Raw genomic sequence first — 17230 nt, 5'->3', positions numbered from 1 at the left:
AGAAAGATTATTTTCAACGTCCCAACACAGCTACCTCTTACATAGTTAGTAAAATGTCCTGGTTGACCTGTTGAAAAACTATGAAGATGTGTGCTACAAATACTAAACAAGGGGAAGTATCTGACGTGATGAGCACAGACAGAAACATGGAGCACCATCAGGCACAGCATTTACCCTCCTGGGCACACGAGCGAGCGGCAGAGTCCTCTAACAATGTCTGTACCCTTTGAAACAGTTTCCCACTTACAGAAAGCCACGCCAAAGACATAGTTCCAAGTCTGACAAATTCTACAAGATACATGAGAGCTTACAAGTCTTCAAAAGACATATGGGGGCAACTGAAATGTAACGCAGTAACCTGATGCAACGGGACGCACACATCATTCACGTGCGCACGGCTGAGCTCTGCCAGTGCTGCAGGAAGAGGTCCAGAAGTGCAGTCAAAACACCAAGAACTAAAAACAGAAACAGCCAACAGGCACACAGCACTGAGCGGGCGGCGAGCACTGCACAATGGACTTCACATGTAAAACTGGCTATGCAGACACTTCAGGCAGTGACTGACTGCAGGGGGTCTTAAAGATCCCCAGAAGGTTTGCACCTCACAATAAGAGAGGCGACCTGTCACACAGTGCAGATGTGAGGACAAGCCCAACACCTCTGGACCACAACAAACACTGACATCACAGCACAAAGGCTATGGTAAATGAATAGCAGAAAGTGATTTGCCTACCAACATGGGCAAAGGTCGAATCATGGAGGACAGTGAGGTCTTCGGCAAGACTCTGGTCAGGGAGTGACAGATTTGCATGAGATGCACTGACAACTGCCTGGAGGGCAAAACTTTACTACAAAGTTATTACCAAGACACTGTAATATTTCAAATGGAGTAGCAATATGACCCACAAGAATTACAAAGATGGAGAAGGGTCAAGGCTGAGAGACTAGGGAAGTGCACTGATGTCAGAGACAGCACCGGGAATGCCGAGGGACATCTGACTTCTAGTCTGAGAGATGTGGTGAACGACTGCACCACCAAAACAAATGCACAGAGTCACACAGCTATGTCTGAGGAGGAGTCCATGCGAGTTTTAAAGACCCGTTGGAGAGAACTGCGGGTGGCAAAATGGGCAACTGGAGCACCATGAATGAAAAAGAGAAACTTCAGACATTATCAGTGTCTATCATAATTGAAATCATAACAGTGTAAGTTCAAAGAGGACTGGACTAGGGCCGGGGATTTAGCTCAGTGGCATAACCACCTGCCTGGCAAGCGCGAGGTCATGAGTTTGATCCTTGGTACCAAAAACAAATAAATAATAATAATACACACACAGATACACAGACACACGGGGACACACACACACAAAACGTTTGGGACTGGGGATTTAGCTCAGTGGCATAAGCGCCTGCCTGGCAAGCACAAGGTCTAAATTCAATCCCCAGTCCAAAAAAAAAAAGAGGACTGGACTGAAAATATATATCTAATACTGAAGGAAGAGTAGAAACCCACAAAGAAAATTAAGGGAAACGTTTAGATTACGAAGGATTCCAGAAGTGACCCAAAGCCAAAGGACGAAGCTTTGCAGGTGAAGGTTGTGCCTAACGTCTGCAGACGTCCACTTCTCCAGGCTGCCCAGGAAGTGAACAGGCTGAAGGGGAGTCCGGAGAAAGCCTGACTGAATGGATTCAGGGGTCTGAACCCTACAAATGTGCACACTGATGATGAAAAAGAGGGGGCAAGCAGCTCCTAAAGATGGATGAGAAAGACCTATGTGGAGGCAGCGAGCCCCTAAGCAGCAGCAGAACTACGGGCACAAAGGGGCGGCATCCAGAGCCCAGAGGCTGCTTCGCCCACGAGCAGGATGGAAGAGCAGGACTGGGAGAGGCGAAGTCCGCACCTGAAGCCCATGGGAATCCGGCTCTGCTGGAGGAGCACAGGCTCCATGCGGGGCCAGAAGTGTGCCCGCTGAGCACGGAGCCTGCAGCCATCAGGGCTGGGAAACATCAGTGTTTCCCCCAGGAAGGGGAGAAACACGAGGACGGGTGGGGCGGGCGAGGCGGGCCCAGGGTCACCACTCTGTGCTGCTAAGCACCCGGGAAAGGAAGGCGGGAGGAGTCCCGCACCTGTCCGGTCTGGGAGAACAGACCTGAGCGAAGAGGAGGAAGAATGCGGAGTGCTGGGCTGGAAGGAGAGAGCGCAGGGGCAAGAAACAAACCCCGAGCAGCACTATGTCTACCGCGTAACAGTAAATGTATACACAAGACACAAAGAAACATGGGAAACAGTGAACACAGTAGTGGCACAAAAAGTTGCATTTTTTCTATTTTAAAAAATGCTTTCACAAAAAAACTGAGGAAAAAAGGTTAATTTTTTAAAAAAATATGCCAGCCATAAAGTTAAAAACTAAGACAGCCTGGGAGATCATTAGATCACTAGTTCTCAAACGGGTATGCATGTGAAACCTTTTCAGAAAAGCGCTGGTCTAGACCTCAGGGTGTGGCCGACCATTACACCCCCAGCAGAGAAGCGCTCAGTGCCAGGAAGGACAGAAGAGCCACCACATGCAAAAGCCATGAGGAGGAGGTAAGGAGGTGAATGCTCTGCGGAGCCCCACTTGGCCCGTTCTACACAGTGTACTCCCAGCGAGTCACTGAGGTTTATTTATATACAGATTTAAAAACTTCTAGCTACTCATTAAAATAGAACTCTTCATAAGAAATGAAAACTTTATGCACTACAAACAAGTATGAACAAATTTTTAAACATTTAAAAGTATATCTGAATTCTCTAAGTATATATTTAAACATGAAAAAAAATAATCTCATTAAAATCAGTGTATTTCCCTAATGCTGTGCTTGTACTTGAAAAGCATTACCTTCTTTTTTAAATTTTACTGGTAGCCATAGTTTAAGGGCTGTTACTCATTTACTAGTAACATAAAAACCAAGAGCAACAGGGACAAATTATCATACAACTGATAAACACAAACTACAGCTGTCACTGGAATATCACAATTTAAAAAGAAGCAAACATTAAGAGCGAATCTGACCTTCTCAGCCAGCAAAGGTCAGTCAGTATTTTAATTATCATACTTTATTACTGGAATAATAGGGACCCTAGCTCGCCAGCATCACTGTGCAAGCATACCTTGTATGCCTCGTCAGCTTCTTCTGGTTCCGGACTGGAGGGCAAGGACAGCTGGACGTCGTGCACTGACCCACTTCCATCATGCTGTCAGAAAAGAAGGACACCAAGTGAACGCAGGCATCCAGCCCCCAGCCCCCCAGGAGCAAAGGGCAGCACAGGCTTCCACAGAAAGGCCGAGGAGGGAGGGAGGCGGGAGCAAGCTGTGGAGACGGCCGCTGAGTGAGCAGGCAAAGGACACAGCCGGAGGCTTCAGAGCTGGAGGTGTGAGAAAAGTTTTAAGGCCCGCAGGTTACCGCAGCTAAGAAAAGTGCAAAATGACCGTCAGTGGGATCTGCTTGGGTTTAGACGTGCTTTAGTATAAAGCAGTGTAATATAAATCATTCAGCAGGAGACACTGCAAAAATTGTTTGATTAAAAATACTAACTACCTGACACTGTACCACAGGCCTACTTTCATAGGAAGCACGGAGACAGGACACGAGTCAACAGCACGGAGATCAGGACACCGACTGGGAGCGCAGCTCTCTGGCTGGGAAGGAGCCTCAGGCACGAGGAGGGAGCAGGAAGCCTGCTAGGTCCTGACTGCCAGCGGTCACAGAAACACGCTTAGGAGCAGCTCAAGTCCCACACTTACGACTAGGCACCTTAGGCATGTTACAACTGCTATGTCACACCTCAAAAGCACAGGTGAAAATACAAAGCATTTGGCCTTACACTTGATCAAACATGAAGATAATACCATGTTCTACAAAATGGCCACTGATTCAGATACACCACCTCAAGGAAGGAGGGCCACGGTGGACTCTGCCTGGAGCAGCGAGGGTCTGAGCAGCCGATCAAGGCAGCGCTATGGTGACACCCGCAGAACCAGCGCCTCCGCAGAGCACACAGGCCAGGTGCGTCCTGCTACACCTGGACAGGACCCTGCGCCGACACTGGCGTGTGTGCAACAGCAGAGTGAGCATCCACTAACTGTCCCCTTCATTCACTGTACCACGCAGCCGCTGGACCAGAATCTCCAAGGATGGACCCGAGGAAAGCCCGAGAGGCAACACTGAGTGTGGCGACCTGGCATCGGCTAAGCTGCCAGCCAGCAAATTACATTTTTAACGTGCTGTGTAAGGAAAGACTGTGGCTTGAGAGGAGAGGCAGGATCCCAGCAGACAGGAAATGTTCTCAGAACTTCTCTTTTCGTTCTGTTGTTGTTGTTTAATGTAATAAAAGAACAAGAAGGAAAAAGGGGGAGACTTTTATCATCTGTTATTAATGAACCACACAGAAATAAAGGGCCACCCGATATACAGGCAGGTGTGAACGGAGAACCGGAACTCTGCCTGAAGTCCAGGTATCTCAAGGCCCTCCGACAGCTGCACAGCAGGACTTCCGGGAGCGGAGCTTGCACAGGTGCGAGGGAGGAGAAGGAAACACCTTGATTTCAGGTGGAGCCAGCAGAGCAGGAAACACCCGGGACACCGCAAAATGCCAGGAACTCAGGACAGCGACCCCACTTTGTAAGCTCATGTAAATTCCCAGATTGGATCCAAGCAGCCTAAGCAGCACATCAAAGGCTATAAAATAAACCAAGAACTAATCTAAAACCACCAGCCAAGTCTTAAACTAGTCTCTAGTATGCACTCAGGATAGATCTGGAGACTGAATGACTCTGAAAGCAGAACTGACACTGAAGGACAATATAACCAGACCGTTAGCCTAGTTTAAGAAAGAAAGAAAAACAGGCTTTCCTAGGGTCTACACAAATCAAGACTCTCATTATACAATGTTTAAGTACATAAAGTATAATCCAGAATTACTCAGCATATAAACAAAAGGCAAAATCTCAACCCACTCAGACACCAACGCCAAATGACACACCTGGAAAAGACTTTACTGGTAGAGCTAGCATGAAAACTCGCCAAAAGCAAAGTTCACTCAAATTCTTGATGTAAACAGAAGAAAACGTCTCATCAAAGACAGAGACTACATAAAGTAAAAATAGCCCAACACTTTCAATGTGCACAAAGGGCTAAGTACCAGAATTTGTGAGCTGGGTGTGGTCACACACCTCTTACGCTCACACGCTCCCAGCACTAGGGAGGCTGAGGCAGGAGGCCCATGGAGTTCAAGGCTGGTTTGGGCTACACAGTGAGTTCAAGGCTGTCCTGAAGTCTGCAATGAGATCTTGACTCAAAAAGACCAGAAGTAAGTAAATACCAGCATTGGAGATGTCAGAGTGAACCTGAGACACATCAGCAGAAATCATCCTGTACGATGAGAAAAACACTGGCAAGGAGCTAACATCAACAGCGTGGTCGGGAGCCTCCAGGGACAATCACCCAAGAGAGCTTGCTTTCACACCAGGGAGTCCCAAAAGAGGGCGAGGAAAGAATGGATGGGTGCTGAAAGACACGCACCCTCGGGTTCCAGAGTCTCGCTTTAAAGTAACTGAAAACACACAAAGTACACAAGAGCATGAACTGGAAACCAATAAAAGGAGTCACCCTTTGGAGATTTCCCACTGTCTCATTAGGCCTGGACCGCCCTCTCCCACCTCGTAAGACCTGGACCAGAGGACTGCTGAGATCAGACAAGACTGTCAGGGCTCCTGAGGTCACTCGCTGCCCTGCTACCGCTGGGTCAGTATTACCTAAGCGACTGTACTACAGTCTTATTGGTGGATCATAATTTTGACCCAAGCTGTACCCGCCCCATGAGTCTGCTCTTTATACAACTTCCTCTGAGAGGTGGGCTCCTGGGCAACCCACTGGGACCCTGGGAGCACAGCACTCGGGAAGCTGAGGCAGCAGGACTGCCCCAAGTTCAAGGTCAGCCTAGTAGGCTACACAGTGAGTTCAAAGACAGCCCGAACTACATAGCAAAACCTTGCCTCAAAAAACTAAAATAATAATATTTATTATTTCTTATGGCAAAGAACTAACATTTACAAACCAAAATCCAAACAAAACAGAAAATTCAAGAAAAAAAGATCAAAATCAAAATTTTAAAAATAGAGAAAATATAGTTAAAAGTTCATCAAAAAAGACACATATGTATGTGAAAGAAATCAGAAAAAAAGAAATGGAGAGTTATCCTCTGTTCATGAACTAACAGATTCAATATTGATGAATTAAAGGATTTAATATAGTTATAATATCAGTCTGTTTCAAATTCAACTACAAATTCACAATCCTGTCAGTCAAAATCCCAGCAGAATATTTTTGGAAAAAGAGAAAAGTTGCTTCTAACATTTACGTGGAAAGGCAAAAGAATTAAAATAATGAAACTATTTTGAAAACAAATTTGAAAAGTCATCCAGTAAGTTCACATTTTAAGCCAACTGTATGAACCTCCAGCAACTCAGACAGTATGGTATCACCATAAGATAAACAAAGGCCAAAGAAACAAGGAAATTCAAAAGCATCCTGCACCTTTATAGTTAGACTTTAAAACAAACCATAAAGACAACTTAATAGAGGAAGCACAGTCTTTTCAGAATCACTGCTAGAAAGTTCACACCAGTGCAACAGGGTAAATGGTACCCATCACTCATACCATATGCGAAGACTTAAAACTGACAGTGACCTAGACTTTAAACTAAAACTTCAAAATGCCTTGAATACAGACAATCCTTGTGTCCTCAGGCTGAGTCAAGATTTCCCTGATGTGCCAAATCAACTGATCAATTTACATATATAATTTGTATGTATGTGTGTGTGTGTATAAATATATATATATATTTATACACACACACACACACACACACACACACACACACACACACACACATATATGACTTTAAGAGTAGAATGCTTGCCCGTTAACAAAGGAACAGAAAACTGCAAACAGAAGTATCACTGACGGGTGGAGAGTACCCACCTCCAGTACACTATGAGCACAGTGCCCACCTCACACCGGGCATCTAGGAAACTAACCCTGAAACAGCAGCGACCACAGTGTAGAGGTCCAGGGTTTCCACTGACTTCGTTCACTGACATAACTAACTCTGTTAGCTCCAGAAACAGAACTGGTACCAAAATTCACCATGCCGGCAAACCAGAGTGTGCCAGGACGTCTGGCCAGCATCCTTCTTCACTACAGCCCACAATTAAAACTGGATTTCACATTAAGTGGCTGCACTGAAAGGCTTTTACATGTCTGCGTAACAGCTTCAATTTTAAGTTGCCTCGGGAGACTAAAATGTCTATTCTCTGGCCCTTTAAGACAGCGCTGCGGAACCCTGGCGCTAGGCCATAAAGGAATCATCAACACATTCCAAAAGAACTGGTATCACACAGCACTGTTCGTGGTTATCCGTACTAAGGTCAGCTATCAGTTAAAGGAAACGCCACGCCAGGTGTGGGGCCGCAATCTGGAGCCCCAGTTACCTGGGAGGACGACCCGGACGACTGCAGCTCAGGGAGACCTAACGGGACGGGCTCGGCGGGGATGCGCCTGCCTGGCAGGTCCAGGCCCTGGCTGTATCCCAGGACCACCAAAACCAGAAGGCCCAGTGGCCACACTACTATTCTGAAAACTAAAAGAAAACATGAAATAACATAAATATGTAAGACTGCCCCCAACAACTAAGAATTATTAATGCGTAAGTTATTGCTATACTGTGAATAAATCGTGCCTTTTTTAAAAATAAAAATAGGAACCAGCAATCTAGATTTGGGAGCTCAAAGAGGAAAAAGGCTTTTATTTACATCAAAGCCCAAGGGCTTTGCAGACTCCTGAACATGGTCTCCAACTGAGTTTACCAAAGGTCCCTTACTCACATCAACGGGGCACTCACTCAGCAGTGCACTGCTTTCTATTGGATCCTGACCAAGACGAAAGTGGCCAGGTGAAACAAACGTCCTCAGCCACGCTTCTCCTAGGGTCGGAAGGGGTACCCCTAGAAAGCAGGCAGCACTCTCTTCCAAAGAGGCCCTGTCCCTGCTCACATGACTTATACCAAGAGCTAGGCTGGGGGCCAGAGCTGGGGCCGCTTCCCCTGCTCCCTCCCTGAATCATTAGCTGTGGACAAAACTCCCTGGAGCTTGCCGTTCCAAACTTGAGCTCAAGAGAGGGTGGCCTTCTCCAAGCACGCCGATGAGGGCCAGGCCCCTTCCTCAGTGCTATGAGAACCCGCGTGATGGTTAGAGAAACACTACCAGGACACGCACTCCTGGAGTGAAGGGGACCTGGTAAGTCACCACCGCCCACCTTCCACGGCAAGGAAAGGAGCAGCCTCTCAGGCTATGCCTGAGAGGCCCGGGGACAACCCAAGTGTCCCTCAGGCCTGGCTCAGTGCGCCTGGCCCCTTCTAGGCTTGAAGGCCCCTCACCCCATCATTCTATAATCAACTCTATCCGTATCCTGCAGGACAGCCTTCATGTCTTTTCTGAAATCTGTCATCAAAAAAAAAAAAAAAAAAATCCAGAACCCAAATGTATTGCTGGTTCCTCAAAGTCGGTGACACTGATGTTCACTGCCCAGCGTTGGACACTATTCTATTTTGCATAGACATTTAACAAGCGCACTGAAGCAAAAACATTACGAACAGCACAGCAACCAGCCAGAAGGCGAGCCAGTCCACACTTGGCCTGCCAAGCACCCCCCGGGTGTCAGCAGCTTCTGTGGCTTCCAGCGGGGCTTTCTCAATGCTCAACGCACCGGAACGCCACAGTTCATCCATCAGTGGGCCTCACAGACGCCCAGCTCCTCAGCTACGGTCCTTTAGGGAACTACTGGCGGCCACCTGCCACTTTTCCTTTTTAAGAAGGTACAAAGGCAAACTGTCGTCCTGGTAGTCTAAATCTCCCACATATTAAGTTGTTCACAAACCTGACACCAAATCCCATCTTACCCAGATGGTTCTTCTGCGGCTCTGCAAAAACTGGGGCCGCCTTATGAGTTCCAGAGCAGCTGCAACAGACATGGGTCCCGGGAATGACTCTCAGGGGTGAGCTGTGCTGCCCAGCCCCACAGACAGGGTCACTGGTGAGGTCACTAAGCTGCCTTGTGTCTCAAGATCTGCTACAACACAATGGAGAGAGGGCAGCCGGGAGGGTGGGCGGAGAGACTGTCCTCCTCCTCTTCCGCCTCCTCCTCAGGCCTTCTGACAACTCGGAGGCACAGGGAAGAACCGCTGTGGAGCCTGCCCTGCAGTGCACCCAAGGACAGCCTCGGAGTGGCTGCATGGCTGCCCTGGGGACTGAGGACATCCTGTGATTTGCCTAGGGCCAGGCTGCACGTATCTGAGTAAAGCGTGTCACCCTTCCTGGAAGTCTCTACTACTTACAAATCTTACTTTTAATTTCTAACTGTAACTTCTAACTTCTCCACAGTTCGTTTTTTTAAAAATTACTTAACCCTTCAAGCCATCTGAATTTACTACAGTATAAGAAACTTAGAATGGTTCCACGACGTTCGTAAGTTTTCTTCAACATGTACAAAAATCTCTCTGGATCCAGCTGTGCGGTTCACATTTGAGTCTTCGGCACACACGCCTTCCCACTGGCGCAGGCATCTGTTCATGTCGGTACTATATCCTCCTCTAAAACACAGCTTTCCCCCTTCTTTTATCCTTTTCTTACACGAAACTCACCCTGTGATGCTTCCATTTTGCATTTGAGTCATTTTGATGAAACTCCAAAGTAAAGCGCTGTGATTCTGGTTGATCTTTTAAATCTGTAAATGGTTCTAGTACTAGAAAGAGCTACAGATTTACATCACACACCTCAGACCCTTATGCTGCACAATCCTTGGGTGACACATACTTTCCGACTCTTACTATCAATATTCTTATGTCCCCTACATTATAAACTAGCTGTCTTGATTAGCACATTTAATATCAATAAAACTTTATATTTTTTTATTTTTTTACTTTTTTATTTTTCTTTTAGAAAATCAAACTTTTCTACAGCTTTTTAGGTTTCTTTCTAAAATACCACAAACATCACTCAGTAGATTTATTGGTTTGATGTTTTATTGGTGTAGTGATATTTTCATTATTTACATTTTAAATCCCAGCTTTGAAATTATCAGCCTTGACATTTTAATTCTGCTTGTGTTTATATAGTAGCACAAGATATTTGGGGAATGACATGCAATAAGAAATACATTTTATATCACAACAAAGTACACATACACACATATGTAAATATGCAGGCATACATATATACACACACATACACACACACACCAATGTGAACACACATTGGTATACTCAACTTCTGTAAAACAGTATCTATCATTATTGGATGTGATGTCCTCCAATAGTTTTATACTGTTTTTCTTCATTATCAAATATTCTAGTCGTGATAAATAAAACTAATCTCAGGATTCACAAACCATCTCAGGATTCATAAAGCAGTTTTAACATGAAGTTTTAATATACTAGATACAATACAAAAATTATGTTCTCTTTCTACATTACTGCCACAATTCTTAGTATTCAATCAATACTTAATAAAGCATACTAAATGACACAAAACACTTACTAAATAAATACTAAAGTAAATGGAATTTGCTTTTGAGACACTGTCTTAATTTGTTCTCATTGCTGAGCCAAAATACCCAACACCCAAAGTCAAAGGGGAAAAGGTTTATTTAGCTCACAGTGTGCAGAGGCTTCAGTCCAGTTAGCTGGCTTCAAGGCAGGGTGGCACGACAAGACGGGGCATTGCAAAAGAGAAACAGTTTACAAAAGCTAGAAGACAGCAAAGCAAAAGCAAGCAAGGGACAGCCCCAGCTTTCTGTCCCTTATGTCCTTTCCGGGTTACTTAGGGTGGGCAGCACCTTCACCCTTAATCCTAGTGCCCTCCATCCTAGCACTGCACCTCAAATCAACTCCAGAGCCACACACTCGAGATCCAGCCACCTCCGAAAAGCCCCACCTCTGGACACACGAGGCTTTTGGGGGAGCATCTAGACACAAGACACGACGACAGACACCTAATGAAACTGTGACAACACCAACAATTAAAAACTCTGACTTTCTTTGTGTGACCTGTTTTACTTATTCTCTCATTGCTGAGACAAATACCTGACACCCAGCGTTAAAGGAGAAGAGATTTATTCCAGCTCACTGTCAACTGTTGCTGGCTCCAAGGCAGGTGGCCTGGCAGAGGGCATCCCAGAGGAGAGCCGGTCCCCAGAGGAGGAGGCAGCAAAGCGGGGACACAGCAACAGCAGTCTGCTGTCTGTCCATGTGTCCCTGACACCGGGACACCATTAACTCCAGCGCTGCACCCTGCATCCAGTCAACTCTGAAAAGTGCCATCTATGATCACATGAGGCTTGGGGGCATCTAGACACGGTGAATAACATCACCCAAAGCAATCTACAGGTTCACACAATCTCTATCAAAGTACTGATGACACTGTTAACAGAATTAGAAAAAAAAAAATCAACCTTAAAATTTGTACGGAACCATACACACCACACACACACACACAACTAATCAGGCACTGAGCAAAAGCAAGAAGCAGTACATTACATAGTATTAAAATATACAGCAAACCTATAGTCACCAAAACAGCATACTATTGGCATAAAAATACACAGACCATTGCTACAGAATAGAGCTTAGAAATCAAAACATACATTTACAGCTAACTGACTTTCAGAAATGTTTGCAATATGCATTATAAACAATCTTTTCAATAAACCATGATGGGAAAATTAGATAACTAAATGCAGGACAATGAAACTAGTCCCCTCTTCTCAATAGTTACAAAAATCAACTCTAAATTAAAGACTTAAATGTAAGATCTTAACCTATGAAAACTACCAAAGAAAACATAGGGAACATGTTTCTGGACATCAGAATGCATAAGAAATTTTTAGAGAAATACCAAAAGCATAGGAAAGAAAAGCAAAAAAAGACAAACTAGATTATAACATGCTAAATTCTTCTATATAGCAAACAACAACAAAGTGAGCAACCTACAAAACAAGAGAAAATATTTGCAATGATAAATACAGTAAGGGATTAATATCCAGAACACATATGTAAGGAACGAAAAACAGCAAAATAATAACTTTACTTAAGGGACAACAGAGCTTAACACACAGTTCTCAAAAGAAAATGTAAATGGCCAACAAGCACATGACAGAACACTCAGCATCACTGACCACTGGAGACTGCAAACAAGCCCAGGACGAGGCAACGCCAGACTCCATACCAACGGCTGTGACCAGAAAGACAGAAGCTGGCACATGCCCCCAGGGTACGGAGAAAAGGGGACCTGGACTCAGCCCATCATGGACAGCAGGGTGAGGTTCTACAAAAGGTACAAATAAGAAGTGCAGCAAATCCCAGAAACCCCCTCCTGGGAATGTATTCCAGGGGATGAGGTACCCATGCCAGAGATGTCTGCACTCCCGAATTTATTACAGCACTATTCACTATGGCCGAGACAAAGGCAAAACCAGGGCTCCCCAACAAAAGAGACAGAGAAAATGCACTACATGTTCAGAATGGAATACTGTTTAGTCCCAAATACCTGGGAGAGAGTAGGGTCTGGGGAGAGGCTGACCACTCAAGGATGGCCAGGGATAAAAGCGCCGCTGCGCTTCTGCACAGAAGAGGGTGACCATAGGTCATGCAAAGTCTGTACGTTTCAAGAAGCTACAGAATAAAGGATCTCGAATGTGTTCATCATAAAGAATGGAAAACACTGTGGAGACAGCTATGTTTAACTTGATTTAAAGATTTTATAATGTATGTATATATCAAAGCATCACCTGGCACTCCACAAACATGCATAATTTTACAGCTTTCATATATCTGTTAAAATGAATTTAAATTGAGGAGGAAAAACTAAAATAGTAAAAACCAAGTCGTAGCCAGAAACTCTGAAAAACTCTGACATCACTGCCAGATCCAAGGTATCCAGGAAAGCGTGGCTGGCAGACAGACATCAGGCCGGCTCAGCGAACGCACCCCGCACCACCTCTGAGCAAACCCCTTGCCGAGAGTGTGCGCTGGCTCCCACCAACACAACAGAGCAGCATTTCCATAACTGCGCTGCACCCATTTACAACAGCCGCCTCGTAGCACAAGTACCCCTGCCACATGTGACACAGCGGGCTCACACTGTGCAAGACTGCTGCCTTCCGCACCCCACAAATCCCAAACTCCATGCTGCAGCTGCTGGTCCTATTATTACCACTGTTAGTGTAACACTGTAGCTAACATCCTCAACCTGAGCACAGGGCTGGCTGCACTCAAGTTGGCTGTCAGTCAAGAGCATTTTCCCTAAGAAATAATGGAAATACCTATAATGCATTCTGAACCTTCCAAAGCACCCCTTAACTAATCTTTTCATAACAAACAGTGCTGTATGATGCCTGTAATTTACCAGAAACATCAGTAACTTTCCTAGCGTAGTCACTAGAAAGTCCTAAAATGTGCCTGGTGTACCAGCAGCAGCAGCTCCCTCCTGTACTAAGCATTGGGGTGACATCCTTGGCTTGCAGGAAAGGACTGGGGCAGGGGGGGGCATGAGGTGGTTGCTGTTGGGAAGGACAGTGCCTCCATGAGCACATCAGGAATCTGGTTCCTGTGTCCGTTCTCTCCTTGGGAGAGTCTGGGGCAGTCCAGGACCTGCTCTGGCTCAGCAGGGCTCAACCTTTTCAGAACTAAAAACTGGTAAAGGTCATCTGTTCCTGTCTTTTCTTTAACATTGTTCTTTTTGTTGTGATGACTTTCTTTACCTTTCCTTCCTTCTTTAGCTTTTTTCTACCTTTTTGGGGCAATTAATTGCTTTATATATATTAAACACTGTGCTTAACATGTTATCTGAATTAACTTATGCAGTCTTCAGATAGCCCTGGGATAGGTGCTTATTAGAAACTCTATTCTCTATCAAGAGGAAAGAGAGTCATGATTTAAGTATTTGTCCAACATCACACAAGGGAGAAAACTGCTCTGAACCCAAATCTCTGCCCTGTATTGTCTATTCTGATTTCTTACAATTACTCACTCCTACTATATTTCATCAGTATCATTTCAATTATCCCACAGCTGAAGGCAACGCAAATTTCTGTCAACAGGTAAATGAACAAAAGTAAAACTGTGAGCTGGGTGTGGTGGCACACACCTGTAAGGCTGACACCGGAGGATCGCTGTGAATTCAAGGCCAGACTGGGCTACAAAGTGAGTTCATGGCCAGCCTGAACTGCACAGTGAAACACTGTCCCAAAAAGACAAACAAAAAAAAAAAAAAAGTAAAATTGTGATACACACATGTAACATGGAATGGTACCTATGAATAAAGAAGAATGAACTGCTTATAGGAACACAGACGAGTGCCCAAGCCATTGTGGCGAGTGAAAGAGCCCACAAAGTGTACACATCAGATGACCCCACTTAGGTGAAACTGTAGGAAAAATAAAACCTTACTCACAGACAGCAGAGCAGTGGAAACCTGGGCAGAACTGGCTGCAAAAGGAAATGAGGGAATGCTGGCAGGCACAGAATTTTCTGTGCTGACTCCGTGACCATTAGACAACAGCACAGTGGTAAACTCAAATGGTGCCCTTAAAGTATGCACGCTTCACCGGAATGTAAATTTTATTGCAACAGTTGGTTTAAAAAGTTAATTCTTCTGTTTGTCCTAAGTTACTTTTCTCACTGCTGACATCCAAAGTTAAAGGAGAAGAGGAATTTCAGCTCAGTTTGTAGAGAGTCAGTTCCCAGATGACTCTAAGGCAGGGTCACAGGGCGACAGGAGGACAGGGCGACAGGGCAGCAGGGCAGAGGAGAGACAGTCCAGGCTGCAGCAGGCATGGTGTCCTTTTATCCCATCCAGGCTACCAGCCTCTTGGGGAGTGCCATCCAGTAATTCAGTAGTAAACCCCCCTAATTCCAGTACCATGCACACTCGATCTAACCAGCTCCACAAAGCCCTACTGACGACTGCATGAGGCTTTGCAGGGGACTTCTAGATGCAAGTCGCAACACCTAGCCTTACTGAACACACCGTGAGGTGGCTGGCATGCAGCTACACAGGTCTCCCTCCAATCAGATAAGGACAGCTCAGCAGGGAGTTTCAGAGTCTAAGCAAGCAGAGAAGCACTGTCCATGCAGGGCACAGCTTACTGTTTCATGTTTGAAAGTGAGGGCTGGGGAACAGTCCATTATCAGAGTCAGGCACAAGTGGAAAGAATGTATACACATAAGAGTAGCCTGGAATGGGCTGCCCAAGTCCATGTAAAGTAAAATGGGGACTCAGATGTGTTTGCCTGGTGAGAGCTGCCAGAGCTCAAGCAGGAGAAAGGGGAAAAGCCAAGTCAGAGTCAGAGCCAAGGAGGCTGCACCCATATGGAGAGGGGACCAGTGCGGGTGTCAGAGCCCAGGAGCTGGCAGTGAGGCACAGCCTGAAGACTGTGAGTTAGGTGTGTGCAGGGTACACAGCTACACATGGGGCTCAGAACCTTAATGGAGAGAAGGGGACCATCAGACACACACAGCCCTGCACGAGCTACCAGTGCCCACAAGGGCTGAGATGGGCAAGCGTGCAGGAAATGGGGAAGCTGGTGGCAGGAGATGGTGAGAACAGGAGGACTGATCAAAGACTAAACGTGGTCCTCAGAGCGCACACCCTTCTTCCCAGTCTCGGAGAAGAGAACTGTAAATATGATAAAGCGGGAACACTGCATTTGAACAAGTAAAGCCATGAGTATGAAGTCATAGTTTCTAATGTAGACCGACACAGAAATATAGTCCAAAGTGTGTCTGTATTAGTGCCAAGAAATCCTCACACACGTGTGTACACACTCAATTATAACAACACACACCCTGAGAGGGAGTAAGAGCATCTGACAGCAACACGCACACCCAGCGCCAAGCTGAGCTCCTAAATACTGCACCCTCCTGCACAGAAAGGAGCCCAGGACTTCTTGGGAAATAGATGTTTCCAGGTTGGGACAAAGAAAATAATAACTAAGCCTGGATGTCTCGCACTGCCAACGACCAAAGAAATGCTCAAGGAATAATCAGCAAGTGTCATGAGGAAACAGAAGCCAGCCTGAAAGAGTGCTCAACCAACAGCCAAATCTTGGACAGCCTGAGCATCAACATCAATCATATTCATATATTATAAATGACTCAAATAAATCACTGTATAAACTATTGAGTTACATAGTTTCAAACTTCCTCCCTGTGAAAATACTAATTACAAAGGGGCAAAAAGCAAATTAAGAGTCAAGACAGCTAACAGACAGCATTTAGTAATCAAAGTCAATGTCACTAATGAGACAAACCACAGCTACTGCCAGCTGGCAGGACACAACAGGAACAGCACAGCACTGGCACTGTGGCATTTCTGTCACCGCTGCATAACCTGAATCCCACCGCATGGCCACAGTGCACCAACGCAAGTGGGAAGCATCCTGCAGAAAAGCTGACCTGTAATGTTAGACTGCTGGCACGTTCCATGTGAAGCCTGAGGAGCTGCTGCAGACTGAGGGAAACACAGACAGACAACCAAGTGCACATGTGACCCTCCGGCCACAGAGATCTTTTTGCTACAACAGTGTTACTGAAAGAAGGAGCAAAACCTGGACAGACTGTGAGGACCAAGCCGTAGTATCCATACTGCTTTTGATGACTCCTGTAGCTACAGTGGGGATTATCTGTTTGTAGTAATTACACAGGTGACTTAGGATTATGACGTTTAAGAGAAAGAGCTACTGAAACTGGGAAAAAGCACTTGAAATGTTTTTGTAAGATGCTTCCAAAATGTAGGTATTAAAAACAAACGCTGGAGATGCAGCTCAGTGGCACAGTGCTTGCTAACACGTGCAAGGCTTCAGGTTCGAGCCCAGCACAGTAAACAGACACAATTTCTCTTCATCTTATAAGGGAAGTCACATAAACGACACAGTAGACATTATATTACATGAACACTGAGAGCATTTCTGTTATGCTCAGGGGCAAGACAGGAAGAATGCAATAGTTTACTTGCATTTCTAACTAAATGAGAAAACAAGAAATGACACAAACACTGGAAAGGAAAAACACAGTGTCATTATTGCAGACAATATGCTTACTTATGCTTTAAAACACCAAAATCCTACAAGTAAGTT

The 17230-nt window shown here is 45.4% G+C and overlaps 1 protein-coding gene across 15 annotated transcripts in view; it reads right to left on the bottom strand.

Annotated features, from left to right (window-relative positions):
• Positions 1-17230, bottom strand: part of Ccser2 (coiled-coil serine rich protein 2) — a 136951-nt gene that overhangs the window by 30165 nt on the left and 89556 nt on the right. For 12 of the 15 annotated variants that reach the window (XM_063233713.1, XM_063233710.1, XM_063233712.1 and 9 more), the window contains one exon: positions 3152-3235. The exons of the other annotated variants lie outside the window; for them this stretch is intronic. In XM_063233713.1, the coding sequence (XP_063089783.1) occupies positions 3152-3235 (84 nt within the window). The remainder of the gene's footprint in view (positions 1-3151; positions 3236-17230) is intronic. 15 annotated transcript variants of the gene reach the window in all.

The sequence above is a fragment of the Cavia porcellus genome, unplaced genomic scaffold (genome assembly GCF_034190915.1).
Source record: "Cavia porcellus strain 051 isolate PalLab524CR breed Dunkin Hartley unplaced genomic scaffold, mCavPor4.1 scaffold_23, whole genome shotgun sequence".
Taxonomy (NCBI): Eukaryota; Metazoa; Chordata; class Mammalia; order Rodentia; family Caviidae; genus Cavia; species Cavia porcellus.
Note: the sequence above shows the minus strand (reverse complement) of the source record. Positions and strands in the feature narration are given on the sequence as shown.